This window comes from Protopterus annectens, chromosome 7.part0 (assembly GCF_019279795.1).
Source record: "Protopterus annectens isolate FY-2018-M chromosome 7.part0, PAN1.0, whole genome shotgun sequence".
NCBI lineage: Eukaryota > Metazoa > Chordata > Ceratodontiformes > Protopteridae > Protopterus > Protopterus annectens.
Genome location: NC_056739.1, coordinates 574,163,903 through 574,188,532, shown reverse-complemented (window position 1 = coordinate 574,188,532; position 24,630 = coordinate 574,163,903). Strand labels below are relative to the sequence as shown.

The window sequence follows — 24,630 nt, the reverse complement described above, 5'->3', positions numbered from 1 at the left end:
TCCTGTTCTTTGAAGTTATTATCTTGGAAAACACTTTTTCCGGTAGCAACAGAGCAGCCTTGGACTCTGGACCCAGCTCCAGACCTCCTGATCCATCAGTCGGGCGTGCTGCATCATTCCCTAGAATCTCTCAAGCTCACAGCTTGGTTGCTCCACTTCCAACCCTAGCCAGGCTTCCTGATATCTCCCCATCGGTGCGTGAAATCATTTTATCATCGCACAAGTCTACCACTAGAAAAACTTATGCTAGTAAGTGGAAACGTTTTTCTTCCTGGGCAGAGGCCAAGAATATAGACCCCTTTGCAGCCCCTGTTCACCACATCCTGGAATTTCTTGCGGAGCTCTTTCATTCTGGGTCCGCTTCCGCTACAGTTATAGTTCAGTTAGCCACAATTTCAAATTTTCACATTGGCCTTTCAGAAAGTAGTATAATGTCTCATAAGCTTTGTAAGGCCTTACTCAACGGAACCACTCTGCTCAGGCCCCCGGTTAGGGATCCTCCACCCCCGTGGGACCTGAATTTGATTCTATCCTCTCTAATTTTGCCCCCCTTCGAACCTGCAGCTTCCTGTTCTTTGAAGTTATTATCTTGGAAAACACTTTTTCCGGTAGCAATTACTTCAGCGAGAAGAGTTTCTGAACTGCAGGCTCTTTGTATCCATCCCCCGTACCTAGTGTTCCACAAAGACAGGGTTGCTCTTAGGACTAACCCTTCCTTCCTTCCTAAGGTCTCGTCTGAGAATAATTTGAACCAGTCCATTGACCTTCCTGTATTTTTTCCCAACCATTCCAACAGGGCAGAATATAAGTTACATCAATTAGATGTTCACAGGCAACTGCATTTTTATTTGCATAGGACTAAGGACTTCAGAAAATCGGATCAGCTTTTCCTCTCTTATGCAGAGGGCAAACAAGGCCTACCAGTATCAAAAGTAACTTCATCTAGGTGGCTGACTTCTAACATAACCTTTATCTACCAGCTGAGGAAGAAAGAATTGCCCGTTAAACCTAAGGGCCTCTCCACCAGAGCATTAGCCACTTCTGTTGCGTTTCAAGCCAGGTTGCCGATGGAATCTATTTGTGCAGCGGCCACTTGCGCAAATCCTCATACTTTCATCTTGCATTATAAGCTGGACATGGTTTCCAGGAGCAGAGCTGATTTTGGTTCCACTGTTTTGAAGAGTCTGCTCCACTGAGCCACCCAGGATATTAGGTGCTAGGGACGCTGTCCCAACCAGCAAGAATGAAGGCGAGATAGACAGCTTAACATAAAGAAGTTATGTACCTACCATAACGTTCCATGTTAGTTGTCTCCTCTCGCCTTCTTTCTTGCGTCCCACCCTCCATCCCCCTATCCTACTAGACCGAGAAGAGTTTCTCTATGGATTTATACTGGCTGAGTCTTCTCTGACTATCCCACTCTACCTAGTAGTCTCTATAGTTGGGCTTAGGTATGATAGGATAGGATTCCTTCATTACTTTGTCTGCTGTTAGTCTCACCAAACGAGATCTGGGTTTCTAGCGCCAGGCATCATGGGATATGGGGAGGCCTCGAGCCAGTATGTAGCTCTTGAGCTTTAGAAGATAGCCGAGTCGGAGCCGAAGATCGGCTCCGAACCCAACCAGCAAGAAAGAAGGCAAGAGGAGACAACTAACATGGAACGTTATGGTAGGTACATAACTTCTTTTTTTCTTATGTTGTAATGGTTTAATCTAACCTTTTTTCTGTTCTTTAATATAATATAATATAATATATATATATATATATATATATATATATATATATATATATATATGTTTTATATATCTATATATATATATCTATATATATATATATATATATATATATATATATATGAATAGATTATATACAAAATCTTTATCTCTTCTACCCACTTTCTTGTCTAGTAAGTGTATTTTCCCTGCCATACGGTATTCTGTCACTACCATTGTTGGTAGTATTTCTCCATCTCTTTCTCTACCTCCTTAGGTAGCTGTCTCCTACCATTGTTGGTAATATCTCTCCCCCTCTTTCTCTACCTCTTTAGGTAACGTTAGCCTACCATTGTTGGTATTTTTTTCTTTTCTGTGTGTGTGTGTGTGTGTGTGTGTGTGTGTGTGTGTGTGTGTGTGTGTGTGTGTGTGTGTGTGTGTGTGTGTGTGTGTGTGTGTGTGTGTGTGTGTGTGTGTGTGTGTGTGTGTGTGTGTGTATGTGTGCGTATGTGTGCGTATTTGCCTCTTGTTGATCCCTTGTTTTTTTAGCATCTGTCAACATGGCTGAAAAGTCTAAAGGCACTACAGGCTTTTAACAGTGCCAAAATTGTGGATGGAAGATGCCCAACTCCGATGGGCGTTCATCCTGTGTATATTGTACATCTCAATCAAGACTGTACTAGCTGCAAAGCCTTCAGCAACTGGACCTTGGTTGAACACAGAAATAAATTAATATTAAAATGGCTAATTAAGTCCTGTTTCGAAGAGGCTTTATCCAGGGCCGACACATCCTCCTGTAAATCTGATATTGGAACCAAGAAAAGTCACTCGGTGCCGACGTCTCCTTCAGTGCCAGTGGAGAAAAAGCATAAGGCATCTGCTCCCACCACTTCAGTAGAACTGAAGGCTAAGTTTCTGAAACTTTCAGAACAGACAACATCCTTGGCACCGTCTTCTATTGCACCGCAAATCTCTGTGCCAATCTCTTTGATACCAACATCTTCAGTTTCCTGGTCAGTACCAACCTCTCCTGTTGCACTTCCACAGACATTAGAACCTCCATCAGTGCCGCAATCAGGCATAATTTTCATACCCAGGACAAGGTATTCACCCTCTATTGACTCCTTCATGGGGCAGCTTCCAAGTCCTTTTCTTGAAAGACCAAAATCTCCCTCAGGCTTATTTGTCCATTCCTCCAGGAGTCTTACTGAAGTCAACATTGTGAGGTTGATTGATCAGCTGCTAATGGCCAGGGATCTTTCTGTCTCCTCCCAGACCCCTCTCCCCTCTGGAGTTGGGACATTTTCTCCCAGGACTCCACCAGATCTTCCTCATCTAACCTCCTCAGAGGGCTCAGAGCTTCCCACTCTAATCCCTCCAGTTCCAGCTGCTCTGGTGCCAACAGCATTTTCCTCTTTGCTTCCAGGATCTGCCCTGGCTTCTTTGGTTCTTTCGGAACCAATGGACTCCCAGGGCCATGGCTCCACTGTCAGATCTGAGAGTTTTGGATCATTTTTTTATTCAGAGATGTTCTTGACTCTCGAAACCTCAGCAGACGTGGGCTATTCCTCAGCTCTTGCTTCAGAGATGGGTCCTTCGGAGTGGAGTGTAATCTCAGTTCCAAGGTTGTCCTTCTCTGTTCCGGGCTTCCACCCTTCTTTGGGGATGGGGCCTGCCTTCCAGGTAATGGAGAGGGGATTGGTCTCTGCAGGCTGTCAGCTGGCCCCTTCTGTGTCAGAGATTTATCCCAAGACTCGTCTTGCCCAGAGCTCCACTAACTTTCATATCCAGACAGTAGACACCTAGGCTGCAAGTTCCCCCTGCACAAGGTCCCTCTTCTTCCAAATCCTTCTCAAAGATTCCCAATGAGGAGCCTCTCCAGAAAAAGATGTGTAAGAGGAAACACTGAAGACACGGACTTCGATGATGGGGGAGGGTTCCCCCTGGTCACCATTCATGAGGTTCTGAAACAGAGGGGTAACTGGAAGACCAAAGATCCTAACTCTGAGGAGTCAATGTACTTGCAAGCCTTTGGTGCACACCCATCTACTTTTTGGGTGACCCCTCCCGCTGAAGATCTTATTAAATTGATTGCGCAGCAGGCTTGGAAGGCTCCTGATTCTATAGCGCCAATTCTCCGCAGACCTGACAAAATGCTATCTGCTCAAGAGGATCGCCAGTATTGGGCAAAGGGGTTTGAAGTAGATGGTATGATGGTGGAGGCAGCCACCAAAAGGGAATTAGCTAAAGAGAGTTCCTGTGTTCATCCCCATATCCAGGAGTCCAGGGTGATGGACAGATTGGGAAAGTGGGTATACACTTCATCGACCTTTGCATTAAGATCTTTGAATTTTATGGCACATTTCACTAGGCTCCAGAAGGATCTGATCAAAGAGTTATCAGATAGCCTAACAGGAGCGGTGTCTGAGGAGGTCCACATTAAAGTGGCCTCCCAGCTAGCCACCCTGTAGTCTATTTTCAACTCATCCATGAGGCTCATTGTGCAAGCAGCCAAAGGGGTGACCGGGGAAGCCGGTTCAGGCATTGCCATAAGGCATCACACCTGGATGCACTTGTGTGAATTTGCGGAGCCATTCAAGTCTTCCTTCATTAATGCTTCCTTTGACGGATCCTGCTTATTTGGTCCCAAAGTCAAAGAAATTCTAGCCAGGTGTGAGAAGGTTGGAAAGAACTCATCTGCAGTGGGCATAGGTTTTTCTGCTCCCCAACGGTCCTACTCTAGGAATCAGAGGAGCAGGAATATTTGGTTCAGAAATTCCCAAGGGCCTTTTCAGGACACACATTGGTGGAGGCTTCCCTCGGGGCAGAGGGGGCAGCTGTAATGGAAGACACTGATCCTGAGGCAGTGGTGGCTCACAAAATCAGGGTTCTAGAGATTCATTCTCTGGACAATCCTATCAGTGCTCCTGAAAGGGGGCCTGATTGCTTAACTCTGGGAAGCAGTCAGGAGAAGATTTTCTCTGTACTCAAGAGCCTGGTGGCAAATAACTTTGGATACTTGGGTGCAGAGGATCATTGCCAAAGGTTATTGTATTCCCTTCACTCTTTTTCTAAAAACAAAACGAAGACTCCCTGATGTTCCACCCAGCCAGAGGGATCAAGCAGCGTTAAAGATTCAAAAGCTACTAGAAAAAAAGTCATCCAAGAAGTCCCACCAGACCAAATAGGATCCGGATTTTGCTCAAGGTTCTTTTTAGGTGCCAAAAAAGGCAGGGGACTTGAGACCAATTTTATTTCTCAGCCTTTTGAGCAAATTTGTTCAGCAAGCAAAATTCCTGATGGTCATGGTTCAGTCTGTACTTCCCTTTTTAGAGAAAAACGATTGGATGTGCTGTGTAGAATGTTAGGACGTGTATTACCACATAAAAATGGACAAACACTCCAGAAGGTTCTTCCACTTTCGGCTAGGAGCCCGTCATTTTCAGTTCAGGGTGCTGCCCTTTGGCCTCATCACAGCCCCCAGGGTGTTCACCAAATGTTTGCAGCAGTAACAGCTCACTTGAGACTGCACAGATTCCGGGTGTTTCCTTATCTAGATGATTGGTTCATCACCGCTCCCACCATGCAGCTACTACTTCAAGCAACAGATTTTATCTTACAACCGTTCACCCATCTGGGCATTACCGTGAATCACTCCACATCTCAGCCAAGTCTCACTCAGGATCTAGAATTCGTAGGCACTCATCTTAATATTTCTTGTGTAGCTTCCCTTCCTCTTCCCAGGCTACAGAATATAAAATCCCAAGTACAGACCATTCTTTCCACTGACAAGGCTCCTGCACTTGTCGTCCTCTGAGCTTTTGGGTCCATGGCAGTGACCATTACTTCAGTTCCACTAGCAAGATTTCACATGCTGCTGCTACAATAGCTTCTAGTATCCCAATGGTCCATCCTAACCCATCCAGTGACATGCCCAATTCTTATCAGTAGTCGCTGCAAGAAGGACTTATCCTGCTGGACAGAATCCAAGGAAATTATTTTAGACTGTCCCTTTGCCCCTCCTCAACCCAAGGACATAGTGATCATGGATGCCTCCTGGATGGGGTGGGGGGGCATTATCTGGGAAGAACAGTCTAAGGCACTTGGTCCCTGATAGAGGCCAACCTGCATATCAGTGTTCTAGAACTGAGGGCAGTGCTCTTAGAGCTGCAAGCCTTTCAGTCTGTCCTCCCTCTAGGAACTATTGCAATGCAGTCAGACAACATGTTGGTGGTCTGGTACATCAACAAACAGGGTTGAACGAAATCTTATCCCCTGTGTCAAGAAGTTCTCAGAGTGTGGCAAGAGGGGATATCCTCCAACCACTTTCTAATAGCATCCCGGCAAGCTCAAATCTAATAGTGGGCAGACTGAGCAGATGCATTCTCCTGCCTCATGAGTATTCTCTCAATTCCAGAGTGGAGAAATGAGATTTTCCATCACTGGGGCCAGCCTTGCTGCATCCTCTTTGCATCACCCCAAAACAACAAGTGCAGCAGCTATTCTGCCCTAGTTCCATCTCAGGAGGAGTCCCCGAGTGAAGCTCTTCTTCACAATTGGCCCTCGGGTCTACTCTATGCCTTGCCTCCATTCCCTCTGATTCCTCTCTTTTTAAAGAAAGCCAGCAGGTTGAAAAGCAAAGTGATCCTCATTGCACCCTTCTTGCCTCGACAAATCTGGTTCTCCTTTCTGTGGCCTCATCTCATTCACCATCCATGGATTCTGGACCCAGTTTCGGATCTCTTGTCTCACCCTCAGGGACTGGCGCACCCCAGTTTTCAGAACCTCAAGCTTACAACTTAGTTCCTCTGATTCTGCTAGTCACCAGGCAGAAGAATTTATCTTCCCCAGTCCAAATAAATTCTACTGGCTTCCCATAGACCCTCTACCAGGAAACTCTACATAAGCAAGTGGAAAAGATTTTCTATTTGGGCATACGATAGTGGACTTAACCCTTTTTCTGCACTGGTTGAAAAAGTTTTGGAGTTTTTAGCTATGCTTTTCGGTCAAGGAGCTTCTGCTTCCATAATTAAGGTTCAACTAGCTGCTATTTCTAATTTCCACAATGGCTTTGAAGATCATTCTCTAATTTTCCATAGGTTATGTAAAGTGATCATGAAATGGGGCTTTGCGATTAAAACCTCTGTTTAAAGACCCTCTAGCTCCTTTGGATCTGACCTTGGTTTTGCAGTCTGTGGTGCTTCCTCCCTTTGAACCAGCAGTCACATGTCAGTTAAAGTTTCTCTCATGGATTTCAGTTATCTGAACCAGTTTGTAAAGAACTCCATGTCCTGGATGGTCACGGTCCAGTCCATTCTGGCCCTGCTACGGAAGGATGACTAGATGTGTTCTTTAGATCTTCAAGATATGTACTATCAGATCAAAATGAACAGGCGCTCTCAAAGATTCGTATACTTCCAGCTGGGAGCCACCCATTATCAGTTCAGAGCCCTGCCCTTCGGTCTCACCACAGCCCCCAGAGTGTTTACCAACTGCAGTGGTAGCATCTCATCTAAGACTGCATGGATTCAAAGTGTTTCCTTATTTAGACAACTGGCTGCTCACCACACCAATCAGGCATCTCCTAGTAAAAGTCAGGGATTACTTACTCTGATTATCTCAGTCCCTGAGGATCACAATCAATTTTCCAAAATCCCACCTTCAACCAGTTCAAGTTTTGGAGTTTATAGGGGCTCATCTAGATACAGTCAATTGTCTCGCTGTCTTACCACAAAACGGTATCTGTTCCTTGAGACTGCATGTCAGACAGGTTCTTTCTCACCCCCCCCCCCCCCCAGCAAAACTGGTTCTCAAAGTCCTTGCTTCAATGGCTGTAGTGATTACATTGGTACCTATTGCTTGACTTCACATGCAAATCCTCCAGTGGAATCTGGCAGTACAATGGTCCGTTCTTTGACAGCCTTTGCAACATACTAAAAAACTTTCTTGAGTCTACAAGGGCTCCTACTGTGGTGGATTCAGTCCGATGAGATTTGTCGAGGACGTGCCTTTATACCACCTCTCCCAAATGGCATGTTGACCACAGAAGCCTCCCAACTTGGGGGGGGGTGGCATTTTTGGGATGGACAGTTCAAGGCACATGGTCCCCAGAAGAGACCAAATTTCATGTAAATGTCTTTGAGGTGAGTGTGGTCCTTTTAGCATTGCAGGGCTTTCAGAACTCTCTTCCTCTAGGGACAGATGGTATCCAAACAGACAATATGTCAGTAGTCTGGTACATCAACAAGCAAGAGGGAACCAGATCTTAACCCCCTTTGCCGAGAAGCAATGAATGTTTGGCAGTGTGCGATCTCCTCCAACAGCTTTCTTGTAGCAATGCACATACCGGGGAAATCCAACATTCTAGCAGACAAGCTCAGCAGAGCTATCCTGATGCCTTACGAGTGGTCTCTTAATCAATCAGTGGTAAACATGCTCTTCCAGAAACGTGGTCAGCCTTGCTGTGATCTATTCGTCCCCCCCTCAACAACAAGCACAGCAGGTTTTTTTCCCTAATCCCCCCTCAGGGACATTCACAGAGAGATGCTGTAGTTCACGTTTGACCCCCTGGTCTTCTTTATGCTTATCCTCCCCTGCCTCTAATCCCCAAATTCCTTCAGAAAGCACTCCAGTTGAAGAGTGCAAGGTAATCCCCATTGCCCCTTTTTGGCTTCGTCAAGTGTGGCTCCCCTTCCTATGTTCTCATCTACTTTGTACTCCTTGGGCACTGGACCCCAGTCCAGATCTCTTTTCATATCCATCAGGGATGACTCATCCGGACATTGCAGGTCTCAGGTTGACAGCATGATTTCTCCAATTCCAGTGATGGCTAGACATTCCAGGCTTTCCTCTCCAGGTCACCAAAATTTAAGTTAATCTCAGAAGCTCTCTGCAAGATTTATAAAAGTAAATGGAAAAGGTTTTCCTTTAGGGCTCAACAGAGAGCGTTGGATCCTTTCACTGTTCCAGTCACTGCTGTTTTAGATTTTCTTGTCTCTGTTTATCAAGGTGGGGCAAGTTTTTTCCACCATCAAAGTTCAGCTGGCAGCCATCCCGAACTTCTACATCAGAGATAATGCTTTTCCTTTACCTTCATTCAAGGTATGTTCTTAAAGGCAGCATCTGATGTCATCATCTTCATTCATTCATTAACCTGTGTGTCTCGGTTATGACCCCCAGAACCGACCAGCCACTTCACTAGCTAAAGATTCCAAGCTTGAGCTCCTCCCTCCTAGCCATAATTCCCCACTCTTCAGATTACCTCAGATCTTGTTTGCCGCTCTTCAGAATAACATCAGGGTCCAGTGCTCCTGTGCTTCTCCATGGGTTTGGTAAGGTTTTTTGTTGTGTGAGTTTGAATTATTCCTTGCGTTTTTCTTCTTAGACTTCCTACCCTCTATTCTTGTAGTTTAAAAAAACTTTTAGAATAACCATTTTTCTTTTAATTTGTTTTTTTTTTCACTGTAGGATTTTTCCTTTCCTCTCTCTCTTCTTTCCCTTTCTCTTACTATGGCCGATCAAAAGGAGAAACCTTTAGGCTTCAAGAAATGCACTTCTTGTTGGCACAAGATCCCACTGAATGATGCCCACAGGGAGTGCACTAACTGTCTGGGGCCTTCTCATCTGGACAGCGACTGCAGCATCTGTAAAAGTTTTCTATCCAGGGCCCTGGCAGATAGGAGGAGTAAGCTTATTTTGAAAGGTTTGCTCATGCCTTCCTCTTCCTGTGCTGTTCCTGCTATGTCAGGGGCTCCACCCCCCCCCTCCAAATCATCTAAAAAGGCCCAGGAGAGCAGGAAATGCTCCCCCACGAGGTCCTCTTCTTAGGCGCCAAAAAAGGAGCCAAGGTCCTCAGAGCCATGCCCGTAGGCACCGGGTTCTTCAGCTCCATCTTATGTTCCTGCACTCCTTGCCTTGTCTGCTTCCTTGGGGCCAAGCAGATTAGATCAGAGGTCTTCTCATCATGCCTCAACTTCTGGCTCTGGACTGACCACCCCCGCTCAGAAATCCCCTTCTCCAAGGAAATCTCCCAGGCCTTCCTCTTTCACATCCTACAGATCTTCTTGAAGCCTCTCTGAGAAAGACATGGCAATTTCTTGAGGCTCAGATCCAGATGGTGGTTTTGTCCGCTTCATCCCCTTCTGGATCTGTAACATGTTCCCCTTTCCGTTCCATGGCTTTCTCTGATCCGGACCTCAGTTTCAGAGTCTTCGGTTCTGTTAGTCCTGGGTGCCGAGGTGTCGGTGCTGATAGTGATCTCTTCTTCTCCCCTGACCATTTCCCCAACACGCTCGTCTCTGACTGCTTTGAGGCCATGTGTGTCTCAGAGCCTTAGCCTTGATGTCAATTTCTGGGTGACTTCCACTCAGAAGTTTTCTGAGTGGTTGCTTACTCTCAGAACTTAGGCATTCGATAACTCAGCTCTGACTCCCCCTTTTGAGCAGAGAATTTGGAAGCTTTGAGAGGTGTCCTCTCCGGTAGTTTCAGCTCTGGAGGGGATGCTACCAGGAGCTAGAAGCCCTTCGGCTTTCAAAGTAGTAGAGAAGGCCCTTTCCTGTTCCAGGAGATCCTTGGCTGTCATTTCTTTGGAACCTATCCCTACCTCTTCTGGACTAGTGCCTGAGGCCTCTAGTGTACCACATGGACATCCGACTCTGGAATGTCTCCATACACTTCCATCCTTGGAACCCCAAGGTTCTTCTGACACCTCCCGGAACATCCCACCAACGAGGTTCCTCAGATTGAGACTGTACAAAAGGTGGCACATTAATTCCCCTGAGGAATCTGTTACGACTGATACAAACTTCAGGGAAAGCAAAGGATCCCATGATAACCACAAGAAGAAGTCTGTTTTGTTGACATTTTAGACAGTCTCCGTCAAAGAGGTGGTTGGTCTTCCTATAATCCTTCTCTGGAGGAATTGGTGCTGTTGGAGGCTTTCGGGTCCAGCTCATCTACATCCTGGGTGGCCCCCGTGCTGACCCACTCATTGAGTTGGTGTTTTCTAGGGCATGAAAGGAACCGGATACAGTAAAGCCCATACTAAAACGCTGTAATAAAATCTTAAGTGGCCCCCTAGATGAGACCATCTGGACCAAGGGTATCCCCATAGATGCCATGGTTGTTGCGGCAGCCGCCAAAAAGGAGCTAGCCTGGCTTTGGACAGATTTGTCAAGAGAGTTTATGCCTCCTCCACGTTTACTTTGAGAGCATTAAACAATTTATCCCATGTTACAAGACTACAGAGGGACCTGGTCAAGAAACTCTCTAGCTGGGCACCAGGGTTCATGACTGCTGAGGAAGTGAAGACCTTTTCCTCCAGATTGGTTACCCTTCAGTCAATGTCTAACGCATCCATGAAGCTTGTATCCCATTCGGTGGAGGGCACCTCAAGGGGTTGGTCTGTTCTGGCACTGACATAAGGTGTCATGCCTAGATGAGGCTGTGTGACTTTGCTGTGCCCTCCAAGGCGTCTTTGAACAATGCGCCTTTTGATGACCTTGTTTGGACCCACAGTTCAAGACACACTCTCCTGCAGCAAGAAAGTTGGGAAGACCCTGTCTGCAATTAGAATACTTTTTTCTACTCCACAAAGGTCCTTTTCCAGGAACCAGCATGGCAGTAAAAAGATGTGGTTCAAGAAATCTCAAGCTTCCTTTCAGGACTCTATGGGAGATTTTTCCCCAGAACCAGAGGAGGAAATTACCAGAATGGTAGACGCCACCCACAAGGCAGAGGGGGCACGCAAAACCAAGGGACTCGGGAACCCTTCTCAGACAGTCCCTTTAAGTATGTCTGACCGGATGCCCAGCTGCCTTCCTCTGGAGGCAGTCAGGGGCACTTTTCCTTGCACCCCACATCCTGGGAAGCTATCACAAATGACCAATGGGTGATAAGAATCGTATCCTGAGGATACTTCATTCCCTTTTTAGAAAAAAATAATCCAAAGAATTCCTTCCCCCATGTTCCACCCACTCAGAGGGAGGATTCAGCTGTAGAAATCGCAAAATTGCTGAAACAAAGAGTCATCCAGGAGGTCCCTTCTGATCAAGCCAGATCTGGAGTCTATTCCAGGTTCCTTTTAGTACCCCCAAAAAAAGGGGGGGGGGCTGAGACCAATTCTGGACCTAACTTCTCTGAACAAATATGTAAAGAATACAAAATTCAGGATGGTCACGGTTCAGTCCATCCTACCCCTGTTGAGGATGAACAACTGGATGTGCTCTATAGAACTGAAGGATGTGTACTATCCCATCAAAGTAGATAGGTGCCCCTGACGGTACCTTCATTTCAGGCTTGGGAGCCAGTCATTACCAGTTTAGATCACTCCCATTTGGTTTTACCACAGTCCCCAGGGTGTTCACCAAATGCTTCGTAGTGATGGCAGCCCATCTCAGGCTGCAAGGGTACCAGATTTTCCCCTATCTGGAGGACTGGCTCCTAAGCGCTGCAACCAAGCATCTATTGTTACAGGCCAGGGATTATCTCCTCAACTTGGCTCTTGGAATAACGATCAACCTGAACAAATCCAAATTGGAACCTGTTCAAATAATTGATTTCATAGGAGCACGGCTGGACACAAAAATTTCTCATGCTTATCTGACAGTGGACAGAGTATCAAATTTAAGATTTCACATCAAACAAGTCATGGCCATTCTGAAACCTCCAGTTAGTTTAGTTCTCAGAGTGCTGGGTTCCATGGCGGCCACAATAACTCTGTTGCCCACAGTGTGCTTTCATATGAGAATTCTACAGTGGACTTCTGCAGTCCAGTGGTCACTACACAGGAATCCCTTAAGCTTTCCCATCAAACTTTCTCGGATTTGCAAAGAATCTCTTCTTTGGTGGCTTCACTCTACAGACATTGCTTGCAGTCGTCCTTTTGTTCTTCCTCCACCAAACACCACATTGACCACAGACACGTTCCAGATGGGGTGGGGGGCATTATCTGGATTAAACAGTCCAGGACATGTGGACGCCCCAGGAGACCAAATTGCAGTGTACTAGAGATGATAGTAGTCCTTCTAGCATTGCAAGAACTACACAGTTTTCTTCCACTAGGAAATATTGCTATTCAAACAGACAATATGTCGGTGGTCTGGTACATCAAAAAACAGGGAGGGACTAGAGCTTAATCCCTATGTCGAGAAGTTATGAGAGTGTGGCAATGGGTGATCTCAATCAACCACTTTCTGGTGGCAATGCACATTCAGGGGGAATTCAACATCTTGGCTGACAGGCTAAGCCGAATTTTACTGATGCCTCACAACTGGTTCTTGAATCAATCCATGGCAAACAAACTCTTTCAGAAATGGGGTCAACTTTGCTGCAATCTTTTTGCATCACCCTCAACAACAAATGGAGTAGGTACTTTGCCTTGTTCCCTCCTCAGGGACAGCCACCCAGGGATGCTGTAATTCATGCTTGTCCCCCCTGCTGCTCTTAATTCCCAAATTCTTACAGAAGGCTCTCAGGTTGAAGAGAAAGGTAATCCTCATGGTTCCCTTCTGACCTCGACAAACCTGATTCCCCTTTCTTTGGTCTCATCTGATTTGCCTGCCAGTGACACTGGACCCAACTCCGGATCTACTTTCTCACCCATCAGGGCACCCTCTTCCGGACATTCAGGAACTGAAACTAACCACATGGTTTCTCCAGTTCCAGTGATGGCTAGATACCTCAGGCTTCCTCCCCTGTTCAGAAAATTTTGATCTCCACCCGCAAATCCTCAACCAGAGAAATTTATAAGAGCAAATGGAGAAGATTCTCTATATGGGTGCAACAGAAATAAATAGATCCTTTCACCGCCCATCTTGGTAGTTTTAGATTTTTTGACCTTTCCTTTCAGTAATGGAGCTAGTTACTCCACCGTTAAAGTACAGCTAGCAGCTATCACCAATTTCCATTTTGGACAATATTCTTCCTCTCTGGCTTCATCCAAACTATGTAAAGCCTTTCTTAGGGGCCCCTTTCTGCTTTGTCCCCCTATAAAAGATCCTTCTCCTCCTTGGAACTTGACCATAATTTTACGAGCTTTAGTCCATCCCGCTTTTGCAACAGCAGCTATAGTAGATTTAAACTTTCTTTCCTGGAAGGCATTGTTCCTGGTAGCTATTACTTCAGCAAAAAGAGTCTCCAAACTTCAGACTCTTTCTGCAAATTTCCTTACTTGATATTTCACAAAGATAGAGTAACTCTTCGTATGAAACCACCCATCCTTTCTGCCTAATGTCGCTAGGGAAGATAATATCAATCAATCTATTAATCTTCCTGGTTTCTTCACACTCTTCATTTGCTTGATGTACATAGACAACTATGTTTTTACTTAGATAGAAAATGTCTTTCAGGAAGTCTGATCAGTTGCTCGTATCCTTTTCAGATGTTAAAAAAGGTAAACCCATTACTTAGACTACCTTAGCTAGCTAGTTAAAAGACTGGATTTCCTTTGTTTATTCCTCCAAGAACATTCCAGTGCCTGGTCAGATTAAGGCTCATTTCACAAGGTGCAAAAGAGCAGGCTAGCACGTACGGTTGATGCGCGGATAAACCAACCATGAATGCAAAAGAAAAAATCCAGCACCCCGAGTAGGTGTAGCAGAATAATCGTTTATTGTTAACCAGACTGGTTTCAGCAATTAGCTTTCTTCAGTGGTATGGTCATGATGATTCAACAGACCCTATTTATAGATAATGCAAATGAAATGATATGACATAATTTCCTATTTACATAAATCATGAAAAAAATTATTATAAATCATGACCAAAAAAATGTAAATGCAATATGACAATGGCAAAAAGAAGGATATAAATAACAATAAAACATCACAATTTTAAACTAGCATATATTCCAAAAATTGGAGTACTGAAAACATATTATTTGATAATAATAATAATCATAGAGGACCTGTGAAATGTATGTCGAGATCAGAACAAAAGGTGAAAATATATATAACAATATTGAAATTAATGATAACAGGTAGTTCATCGTAATTTATCATTGAGACCTGGTGGAAACAAACCACCTAATTTAACTATCCATTTAGTTTCCTTACTATCTAACAGTTTGTGCCATCCAGTTGAATCATCATGACCATACCACTGAAGAAAGCTAAATTGCTGAAACCGGACTGGTTAACAATAAACGATTATTCTGCTACACCTACTCGGGGTGCTGGATTCTTTCTTTTGCATTCATTTCACAAGGTCTATGACAACTTCCCAAGCCTTTTGGTCAAGGGTATCTATTGAGGGCATTTGTGCAGCAGCTACTTGGCAAACCCTCATACTTTTATTACACATTATAAGTTGGACATCATCTCCAGAAGCAGAAGTGCCTTTGGCTCTGCTGTACTCCAGAATATCCTTCCACGAGGGCCACCCTAGGTTATTGTATCTGGGGATTTTGTCCCACTGGTTAATGAATGAATGAGGATGACAACATTAGATAAAGAAGTTATGTTCTTACAATAACGTTCCATCTGTGTTGTCTATCTTCATTCTTCATTAACCTTCCCCCTCTGTAAGACTTCGAGAGATCTGATGGATATGTTCATAGGAAGCACAGCTCCTTACTGACCTCCTGATGTTCTAATTTTTATCATGTGCTGGCTATGTTGGCCTGTTTGTTAACCACTGATAGCTGTTATTGCAAACTCAATCTGAGGTAATCTGGAGGAGTGGGGAATTTTGGGTAGGAGGGAGGAGATCAAGCTTGGAATCTTTAGCTAGTGAAGCAGCCGGTCAGTTCCAAGGGTCAGAACTGATACCCACAAGTTAATGAAGAATGAAGACAGACAACACAGATGGAACATCATGGTATGAACATAGCATCTTTTTTTTTTTTTTTTTTTTTTTTTTTTTACTTAGACCCCCAATAAAGGATCCTGTTCCACCTTGCCATCTTACCGTTATATTGTAAAGTTTAGTGCAATTACCCTTTGAACCATCAGCTAAAGCAGATCTCAAATTTCCTTCTTGGAAAACAGTCTTTCTTGTGGCTATAACTTCTGTGAGGTGAGTCTCAGAACTCCAAGTGTTCTCTTTAAAACTACCTTAATCTAATTTTTTATTGACAGAATTACCTTATGCACTAATCCCACCTTTTTACTCAAAGTTGCCTCAGAAAGAGACATCAATCAAGTCATTAACTTGCCAGTTTTCTTTCCTAAATTTGACAATAAAGGAGAATACATGCTTCAGCTGTTAGATGTACATAGGCAACTTCATTTCTGTATTCATAGGACCAAAGAAATTAGGCAAACTGACCAATTCTTTTTTCATTTGCTAAGAACAAATTGAAAAAAAAAACAGTTTTAAAAACTACAGTACCCAAGAGCATAACAGATTGTATCTCTCGTGTTTACTCCTCAAGAGGGTTTACTTTGCCAAAACAACAAAAAGCACATTCATGTAGTTCAATGACTACGTCAGCTGCTCTTTAGGCCAGAGCCTCTATTGATGAGATTTGTGCAGCTGCCACTTGGTCTAATGCTCATACCTTTATTTTCATTACAAGTTAGATATCAGCTCCAGAAACAGGCCTTCATTTGGTTCTGCGGTTCTCCTGAACAGTCCTCCTGTGAGGGCCACCCACAGTTACTGTAGCTGGGAACTATGTCCCATTCATTAAGGGACAAATGAAAATAACATCAGATATAAAAGTTGTGTACTCACCATAATTATGCATCTGTGTTGTCCATTTTAATTCTTCCTCAACTCCACCTCCCACCTTCCCCCTCTCCATGCTTTTGGGAGTGACCAGTTGAAGTTTTTTGTTAGGAACCACAGTTTCTGTTTGAGCCCCTGTTCTGTTACTATTTCACCTTTTTTTCAATACCGTGATAATGTTTTATATTCCTAAGATGGTATAGTAACAGCAAACTCAAACTGAAGTAATGCAGTGGTTAGGGGCATTGTGGGTAAAGGGATGCACTTGAGAGTCAGATCGTAGACTCTAGAGAAAAGTGGCCAAGTTAGATCCGAGGGTCCAATCCGAGACCCATTCATTGAATAAGAATGAAAATGAACAACACAGATGCATAGTTATGATGAGTTATTTCTGCAAAGTGGGGTCTGAGAATTGTCAGTTTTAATACAGTTTTTGTAATCTTCCCTAATTCTTCTCCTAATGGAAGTCCAGTTCTTTTGGATATTTTTGTCTCATATTTAAACAACTACTGTCAACCATTTCTTCCCCTACAGTAACTCTTCCTAGAGGACGTCCAGTAACTTCTAACATCTGTGTCTCTGGTTCCTGATTTTCATTACCACCTGTCTCTTGTTCTGAGGTGGTCACACTACCTGCCCTTATTAGAGATGTGGACATTGGTTAAATGTCACTGTGTTAACTGTATCTCCATGCTTGACTGCATATGACCACATGTACATAGAGCACTGTGTTATCAAATCATTACCTAATAGAATGTCTGCTGTCATATCATAAAATACTGCTACCTATTTGTCTCCCTGCCTATTTTTTCACTGCAAATGAATCCTAGCCAGTCGCACCTGAAAAGATGTCCCTCCAATGATTCTAACCATTATGGACTGCCTGTCAGCTAACATGCCTCTATAATTACTTCAGTTTTAACAAATAGTCATATCTGATGCAGTATTCCTTTTAGCAACAGGTTCTCTACCATCTGTTTGGACAGGGTTTAGGCCCTTGTGGTCATATGAAACAGCTGTAGGCTTATGACAGCCTACCAATACTGTGTTGCTCCTTTTACTGACTCCCTTATGGGGTTGTTGCTTCCCAGCCCATTGCTGTGGATATTAAGACCTTGCATTCCCCATCTGGTTACATTTACTCCACAACATTACCATTTACTTATACCAGTATTTTCCCATTTTCACAGTTACATATCTAGGAAGGGAATTGTAAGTTATAACAAGTATGACGCCCCACCACTGGCCCAGTAATCAAGGAGCCTCAATCCCCACCACTAGCACCAGTAGGAGACATACATTGGAAGGATGACAGGTACACACACAGTATTCCCAGATGCAGCTCTCTGCATCTAGTGCAATTTCCCTTAAGAGCACAAAGGGATCATGGTCAGTCTGGGGATGGTTTCTCCATCTTTCTGCAGATCCCCAATAAGACTCCCCACTGGCACACCTATAGGGTTGAGATCTCAGCTGAGTAGCCAAGCCAAGACCTCCAGCACCCTCTCTGTCCAACCAGTGCTTCGTGCCCCCACCTTAGTAGCTGACACACACACACACACACACACACACACACACACACACACACACACACACACACACACACACACACACACACACACACACACTTTGAGGTTGGATTTACACACACACACACACACACACACACACACACACACACACACACACACACACACACACACACACACACACACACACACACACACACACACACACACACACACACACCTACCTGGGAAAGGCTGGCACAGGTTTACTAGCTAATCCCCCCTTTTGCCCAGACTTATAAGGTAGTTATCACACCACCAGTCACGTCCTTTTCAGCTACTTTAAGGCCCTTAACAAAAGCTGTCCAATCTTACTGTGCAATATTACTGTCAATACAAATAGTAGTTTGACCAAGAGCAAGGCTAAGAGTGGCCCACAGTGCCACCAAATAAATATGCAAGTCCTCTCAGAACTTAAATAGTCTCACAAATATCAGCCACAATGAAATGTTTATATTTAATAATAAATAATAAAAGAACAAGAAAATACTCAGTAAATAATCACAGTTACATCAGAGTTCAAAATCACAAGAAATATTTAAAACAACATTGCAAGACAGTATCAAATAAATAAAGACAACATCTAAGCTATATTTCACTATATTCTCGACTGTATCTAAGAGAAATTACTGCACCCTAGTTAGCTTGCTTACAGAGCAAGCAAACAGATGATAGTGAGTGGATGTTCTTGTCAGGTGAAAGACAAAATACAAAATGCCCAGTCTCTCTCTCTGTTTGTCTCTCTCAGAGAGTTCTTAAATTAATATCCCAAATATTACTGTTGGGATAGCTTGCAGAATGACATCACTTCTTGTCATCTGACTCTAGAGGAATCTGTATACTGGGACAAAGGGTTACTGTATAGAGAGTGGACCCCTGAGGGAGGGCTAGAGGGTGAGAGAATGCAGCAGTTTTACTGCCCAGAGCCTACTGTCTGGCACTTCCAGACAAAGCCTATGACATTCCCTTTGCAGATCATATGGGCATAAAGCTTGCAAAGAGATGTATTATGCAGAACATTTATTGGCCTGGGATTTCCAGAGATGTAACAGGGTACTGCCGGACCTGTCAGCAGTGCCAAAAGGTAGGCAAGGCAGGAGACACGGTGAAAGCTCCTTTGACGCCATTGCCTGTGATTGAAGAGCCATTTCAGAGGGTAACTATGGATGTTGTGTGGCCTCTGAGTACCCAAGGTTCCACAGGGAAGAAGTATATCCTAGTGGTAGTAGATTATGCTACCAGATACCCTGAGGCAGTGGCTCTATACTCCATCAAGGCAGAAAAGGTGGCAAATGCTTTGTTAGAGATTTTCAGCAGGGTAGGTTTCCCAAAAGAAATACTGACTGACAGAGGTGCCAATTTCATGTCAGACCTGCTAGCTTATCTTTGGAAGCACTGTGAGGTGAAGCACCCTAAAGACCACCCCCTACCATCCCCAGACTAATGGTCTGGTTGAGAAGTTAAACTCTACACTAAAGACCATGCTAGGGGTATTTGCAGACCAGTTTAAGAGGGAGTGGGAGAAATATTTTCCTCATCTGTTGTTTGCTTACAGGGAGGTGCCCCTGGAATCCACTGTTTTTTCACCCTTTGAGTTGCTGTATGGGCATAGGATGAGGGGACCTCTAGATCTGATTCGTGATGAGTGGGAGGGTGAGTGTGAATCCCACAAGGAGTCGGTTGTGGCATATGTACTAAAAGTCAGGACAAGGCTCAGGGAACTCATGGACTTGGCCCAGGAGAACCTGGCAGAAGCCCAGCATCAGAAAAGGACTGGTGTGACAGGAATGCTCAAGCTAGAGAGTATGCTATAGGGCAGCAGGTTACAGTTCTCATTCCTGTCAGACACAACAAGCCACAGGCAGTTATGGAGAGACCCTTCAAAGTGGTAAGGAAGGTCAGTGCTACTAACTGTGGTGGAACTGCTAGGCAGGAGGCACAGGCATAAGCTGTACCATGTTAACATGATGAAACCTTGCCATGATAGGGAGGCTCTGGTGCTACGTATCTGCAGTAAGAGGCAGGAGGAGTCTGAGGGGGATCTATGGCTACAGGGAGCCAGTCAATAAAATCCCAAATTTTACTATGTTGGAGCCTAGGGTTGCAGGCATATGATAGGGCAATGCAGCATTGTACTGGGGTTAGCAATGCAAAGGTAGCTGGAATCTCAAGACAGGGAATGGGGTAATGTATTTCCAGATAGGCTCAACCCTCTCAAGCAACGTTTCTCAAGGGTCACTTGAAAAGCTAGCTTAAGTCTTCGGGGGGGGGGGGTCATGAAAGGAGATACTGCCAGCCCAGCTGTCTGGAATTTTGTAAATGATCGTATCTCATATGTGGCCCAGTAATCAAGGAGCCTCAATCCTCACCACTAGCACCAGTGTGGGCTGTACATTGGAAGGATGACAGGTACACACAGATGCAGCTCTCTGCATCAAGTGCACTTTCTGTTAAGAGCACACTGAGACCACAGTCAGTCCAGGGCTGGTTTCTCCCTCTTTCTCCAGATTCTCAGTAAGACTTCCCACTGGCACAGATATAGGGTTGAGATCTCAGCTGAGTGGCCAAGCCAAGACCTCCAGCTCCCTCTCCGTCCAACTAGTGCTTCGTGTCCCTACCCAAGTAGCTTACACACACACACACACACACACACACACACACACACACACACACACACACACACACACACACACACACACACTTTGAGGTTGGATTTATACACAGACCTAGGAAAGGCTGACACAGGTTTACTAGTTATGCTCCCTTTTTTCCGGACTATAAGGTAGTTATCACTGCCACCAACTGTGTCCTTATCAGCTACTTTAAGGCCCTTAACAAAGGGTGTCCAGTCTGACTGTGTAATGTTACTATCAATACAAATATGCAAGGACTCTCAGAACCTAAATATGTCTCACAAATATCAGCCACAATGAAAGGTTTAAATATATTTAATAATAATAAAAGAACAAGAAAACACTCAGTAAATAATCAAAGTTACATCAGAGTTCACAATCACAAGAAATATTTAAAACAACATTGCAGGACAGTCTCAAGTGAAGAAAACATCTATGCTGTACTCCATTATATTCCTGACTGTATCTAAGAGAAATGACTGTACCCTAGTTAACTTACTTACAGAGCAAGCAAGCAGATGTGGTGAGCGGATGTTCTTGTTAGTTCAAAGACAAAACACAAGTGCCCAGTCTCCCTCTCAGAGTGTTCTTAAATTAATATCTCAAATATTACTGCTGGGATAGCTTGCAGAATGACATCACTTCTTGTCATCTGACTCTATCCTATGTAAAAACCCTCACTGATGCAACTGGTAACATTCAGCATCTATCTGTGAAAATACATAGACCTCATATCTTTTCGCAAATGGTGGAAGTCATAACGTAATTTACATTCCTCCACATTTAAAGACAATGCAAAAAACATCTAGTTCTAGACATTATGTCTCCTGTTGCACTGAAACTGAAAAATAACATCTCATTTTATGGCCCATCCATAAAGTAATCCAATCTCAACTATTCTTCTGAAGTTAACTTCTTGTGTTGCAGTTTCCATTGTTAAAATATATACATCTAAACAGTTACAATAGTGTATATACATTTCTGCTCAGTACTTTACAAAATATCTCTTCAGTACATGTCTGTACAATATGACATATGACATTCTAATACATCTGTCACACAAACATCTTACATGAAGCATGTTGACATTTACAAATGACACAACCATTTACAAAATTCCAGCTAGCTGGGCTGGCAGTATTTCCTTTCATCACAACAATTCAGAGTTCAAATAAATAAATCATTGCGTGACTTAACTCAGTAACTTGCAAGCATCATGGAACTTTTGTTACATATCTGCATGGTCAAAAAGTAAAGATTTAATTTTTTTAACTGTAATCCATTTCCACAGTAGCAAAAGCACAGTCATTGTACATATTTTCTTTATTATACTGCACTGAAAAAGTCAAGTACAGTGCATGTTTTTTTTTTTACTTTTATGTTGATTCAGTAAACCTGTAGTACAATTTCTTGTGCATTTGTTTTTTTTGTTTTTTTTTTAAACGAACAGAAATATTTTCTAGTATTTCTTCAATTGTTCTCTAACTGTTTTTAGTAACATTCCCTTCCCACATATCACAGTTTTGGTTTGTCTCATCTGAAGCTTCCTTTCTTCTCTCCTGTTACCATTTTCTACCTTTCAGGTTAGCACTGCTGCAGAAGAAATGGAGAATGTAAGATGAGTAATGTGTGATTGGAAAGAAGTAGTCTAGTAGTAGTATACTGAGCAGTCTTAATGTATGAAGCACATAGTCCCACTAGCTGCCAAAGATGGATGCTCTTCTTGCAGGTATAACGTTATAGCGAGTACATAACATTCAGCTCCTTTATATGACCACTAAAATTATGCAAAGTTATCCACAAGCGACTTGTCAGTGCAATGACATCCTCATGTATGGAGTCAGCTTCCTGAGCTAAGTACACCACCACCCTATTTGCCTTGTCTTCTTTTTTATATTGTATTGCATAGTTCAAAAACAGGTGATTGAATTAAAGCCCTCAGATGCTTTACCTTCTCACCTTGCTACCAGGATCCCTTTCAGGAGTCTGATTTTCCTTTGGGATGCTTGTTGGAAGTGTAATTAAAGCATATAAAGTGTAAAGTGATTGAACATCTTTTGAGACATAGTTCTAATGGTTGATTGATGTTTCATTCCTGATGTAGTTTGTACTAAGGTTCTTTTCTTGCACACAGTTTTAGTGATGAATATAAGTCCTTTTTTTTTTTTTTTTTTTTTTTTTTTTTTTTTTTTTTTTTACAGCCACTTCATATCCATCACAGTGGTGTGACTCCAAATCCTTCCCCGAGTCCCACACGGCGTTTTGGAAGGTGAGAAAGGCAGCATTTGTGACACTGAATTTGTGCTAAGTAGCATATACCTTGTAGGTGCGTGGACTTTTGAATGGATGCCATTTTTAACATCCTCTGCATCACTTTGAGTTTAGATGCAGGAAGTGCTTTGTAGTAAGATGCTTTTTATTCGTGTTTATAAAGCTGATTAGACTGTACAAATGGAACACTAAATAATTTGTCAGTAATTGTATGTGAAAATATGATGTTTTAGTGCTCATACTGTTGCTGTGTATACCCACTAGACCACATTGCTACCTAAGGGAGATGTTATTCTGTTATTTTCATGTAACAGTAACTGTGCATGCTCAGTAAGGAGTGTGCATGCCCACACAACAGCAGAGAATGTCACAGTCATCTTACCCTTATAAAAGTAAACCTGTCTATGATGATATGAAATTTGAAATACAGGATTCATTTTTACCAGCTTTTATAAAAGTAAGCTATAAGTAGAGTGAGCTAAATCAAGTAAATGTATATTCCCTCAATTTATTTATTTATTTATTTATTTATTTATTTATTTAAATTTGTTTACCGGGAGTGTCTGACTGGACGTAGGTCCATTTTCAGCGGAGGCCCGGGGAGAAAAGCTCCACAGTAAAATAAACAGACAGTAGTTACATTGGATTACATAGCGATTAACAATTTAACATAGCAATTACTTACAACATATTTACAGATGAAGAACATAGTACATCAGTAGACAACTAGAATCTTTATCTGTGAAGTACATAACAGACATTAACAAATGTTACAATGAGAAGTTCCTGCTGTATAATAAGTATTAGGCTTATGAGCATCTGAGCTTGCTATAATCAAGGTAGTTAATGGAGTGGAAAGAAAGGTAGTGGTTGGATGGGGTGGATGATATTAGAGTGGGAGTTGCAAGGGCATAGCCAGCATGTTTTTAGGTGCGCTTTTAGTAAAGTTTTGAAGTGGGTGCATGATGGTACGGAGGTAATTGTGGGTGGGAGTGAGTTCCATAATTTGGCTATGGCGCAAGAGAATAGTGCTTCACCAGCAGAGTTATTGGCTTTAGTGATCTGCAAGTGATTTTTGTTGCTGGATCTTAGTGGTCTGGTGGGGCGATAGGGTTGGAGTAGATTCTGGAGGGCTGGGACATTTAGTGGATGGTTTACTAGTTTGTGGGCAATGGTAGATGAAATTTGCTAAAACAATATATGGTTTTCACAATTTAGTTTTCCTTTTGAGTACTCTGTAGTCTCTGTGAAATATTTATGTTTTTTGCAGTCCCTTCCGGACTCATTGCCACATTAAAGCTGCAAAGTTACTTGCCAGAATAAGTTGCACTCTTCAGAGTCTGCCAATGTATGATTTCCATAGTTCAGTCACTGTTCATCAGCTGTGATGTTTGGTACTAACTGTGACCACAACTTCTGTGGACCCCATACTCTTTGGAACAACACGATGGACTGTGACAGACTTTCATTAATAAGTCTATTTTGACAGAGCATAGATTACTGCTTGAAAGCAATAGTCCTTCATTCTGTAGAAATCTGCATTCCCTTTTACACACATACTGTCAGTGACACTAGTGACTACCATTTCTACTGGTATCTTTCCTGTAACGAGAAGTCTGTGTTTTACCTAAGAATAATTTAAACCCCCCATTTCTTGCTGTGTTTCATTTCACACCTGTCGCACAGCAGTGGCTGTGGTGGTTTTCAGTCCCACAGTGGGAGTTTCACCATGTGTAGCCATCTGTAGCTGCCCAACTCCCTTAGCTTCTGATCCACTT

The 24,630-nt window shown here is 43.3% G+C and overlaps 1 protein-coding gene across 2 annotated transcripts in view; it reads left to right on the top strand.

Moving 5' to 3' along the window:
* Positions 1-24,630, top strand: part of LOC122806599 (P2R1A-PPP2R2A-interacting phosphatase regulator 1-like) — an 848,478-nt gene that overhangs the window by 412,262 nt on the left and 411,586 nt on the right. For both annotated transcript variants that reach the window (XM_044077155.1, XM_044077157.1), the window contains exon 6: positions 22,783-22,850. In XM_044077155.1, the coding sequence (XP_043933090.1) occupies positions 22,783-22,850 (68 nt within the window). The remainder of the gene's footprint in view (positions 1-22,782; positions 22,851-24,630) is intronic.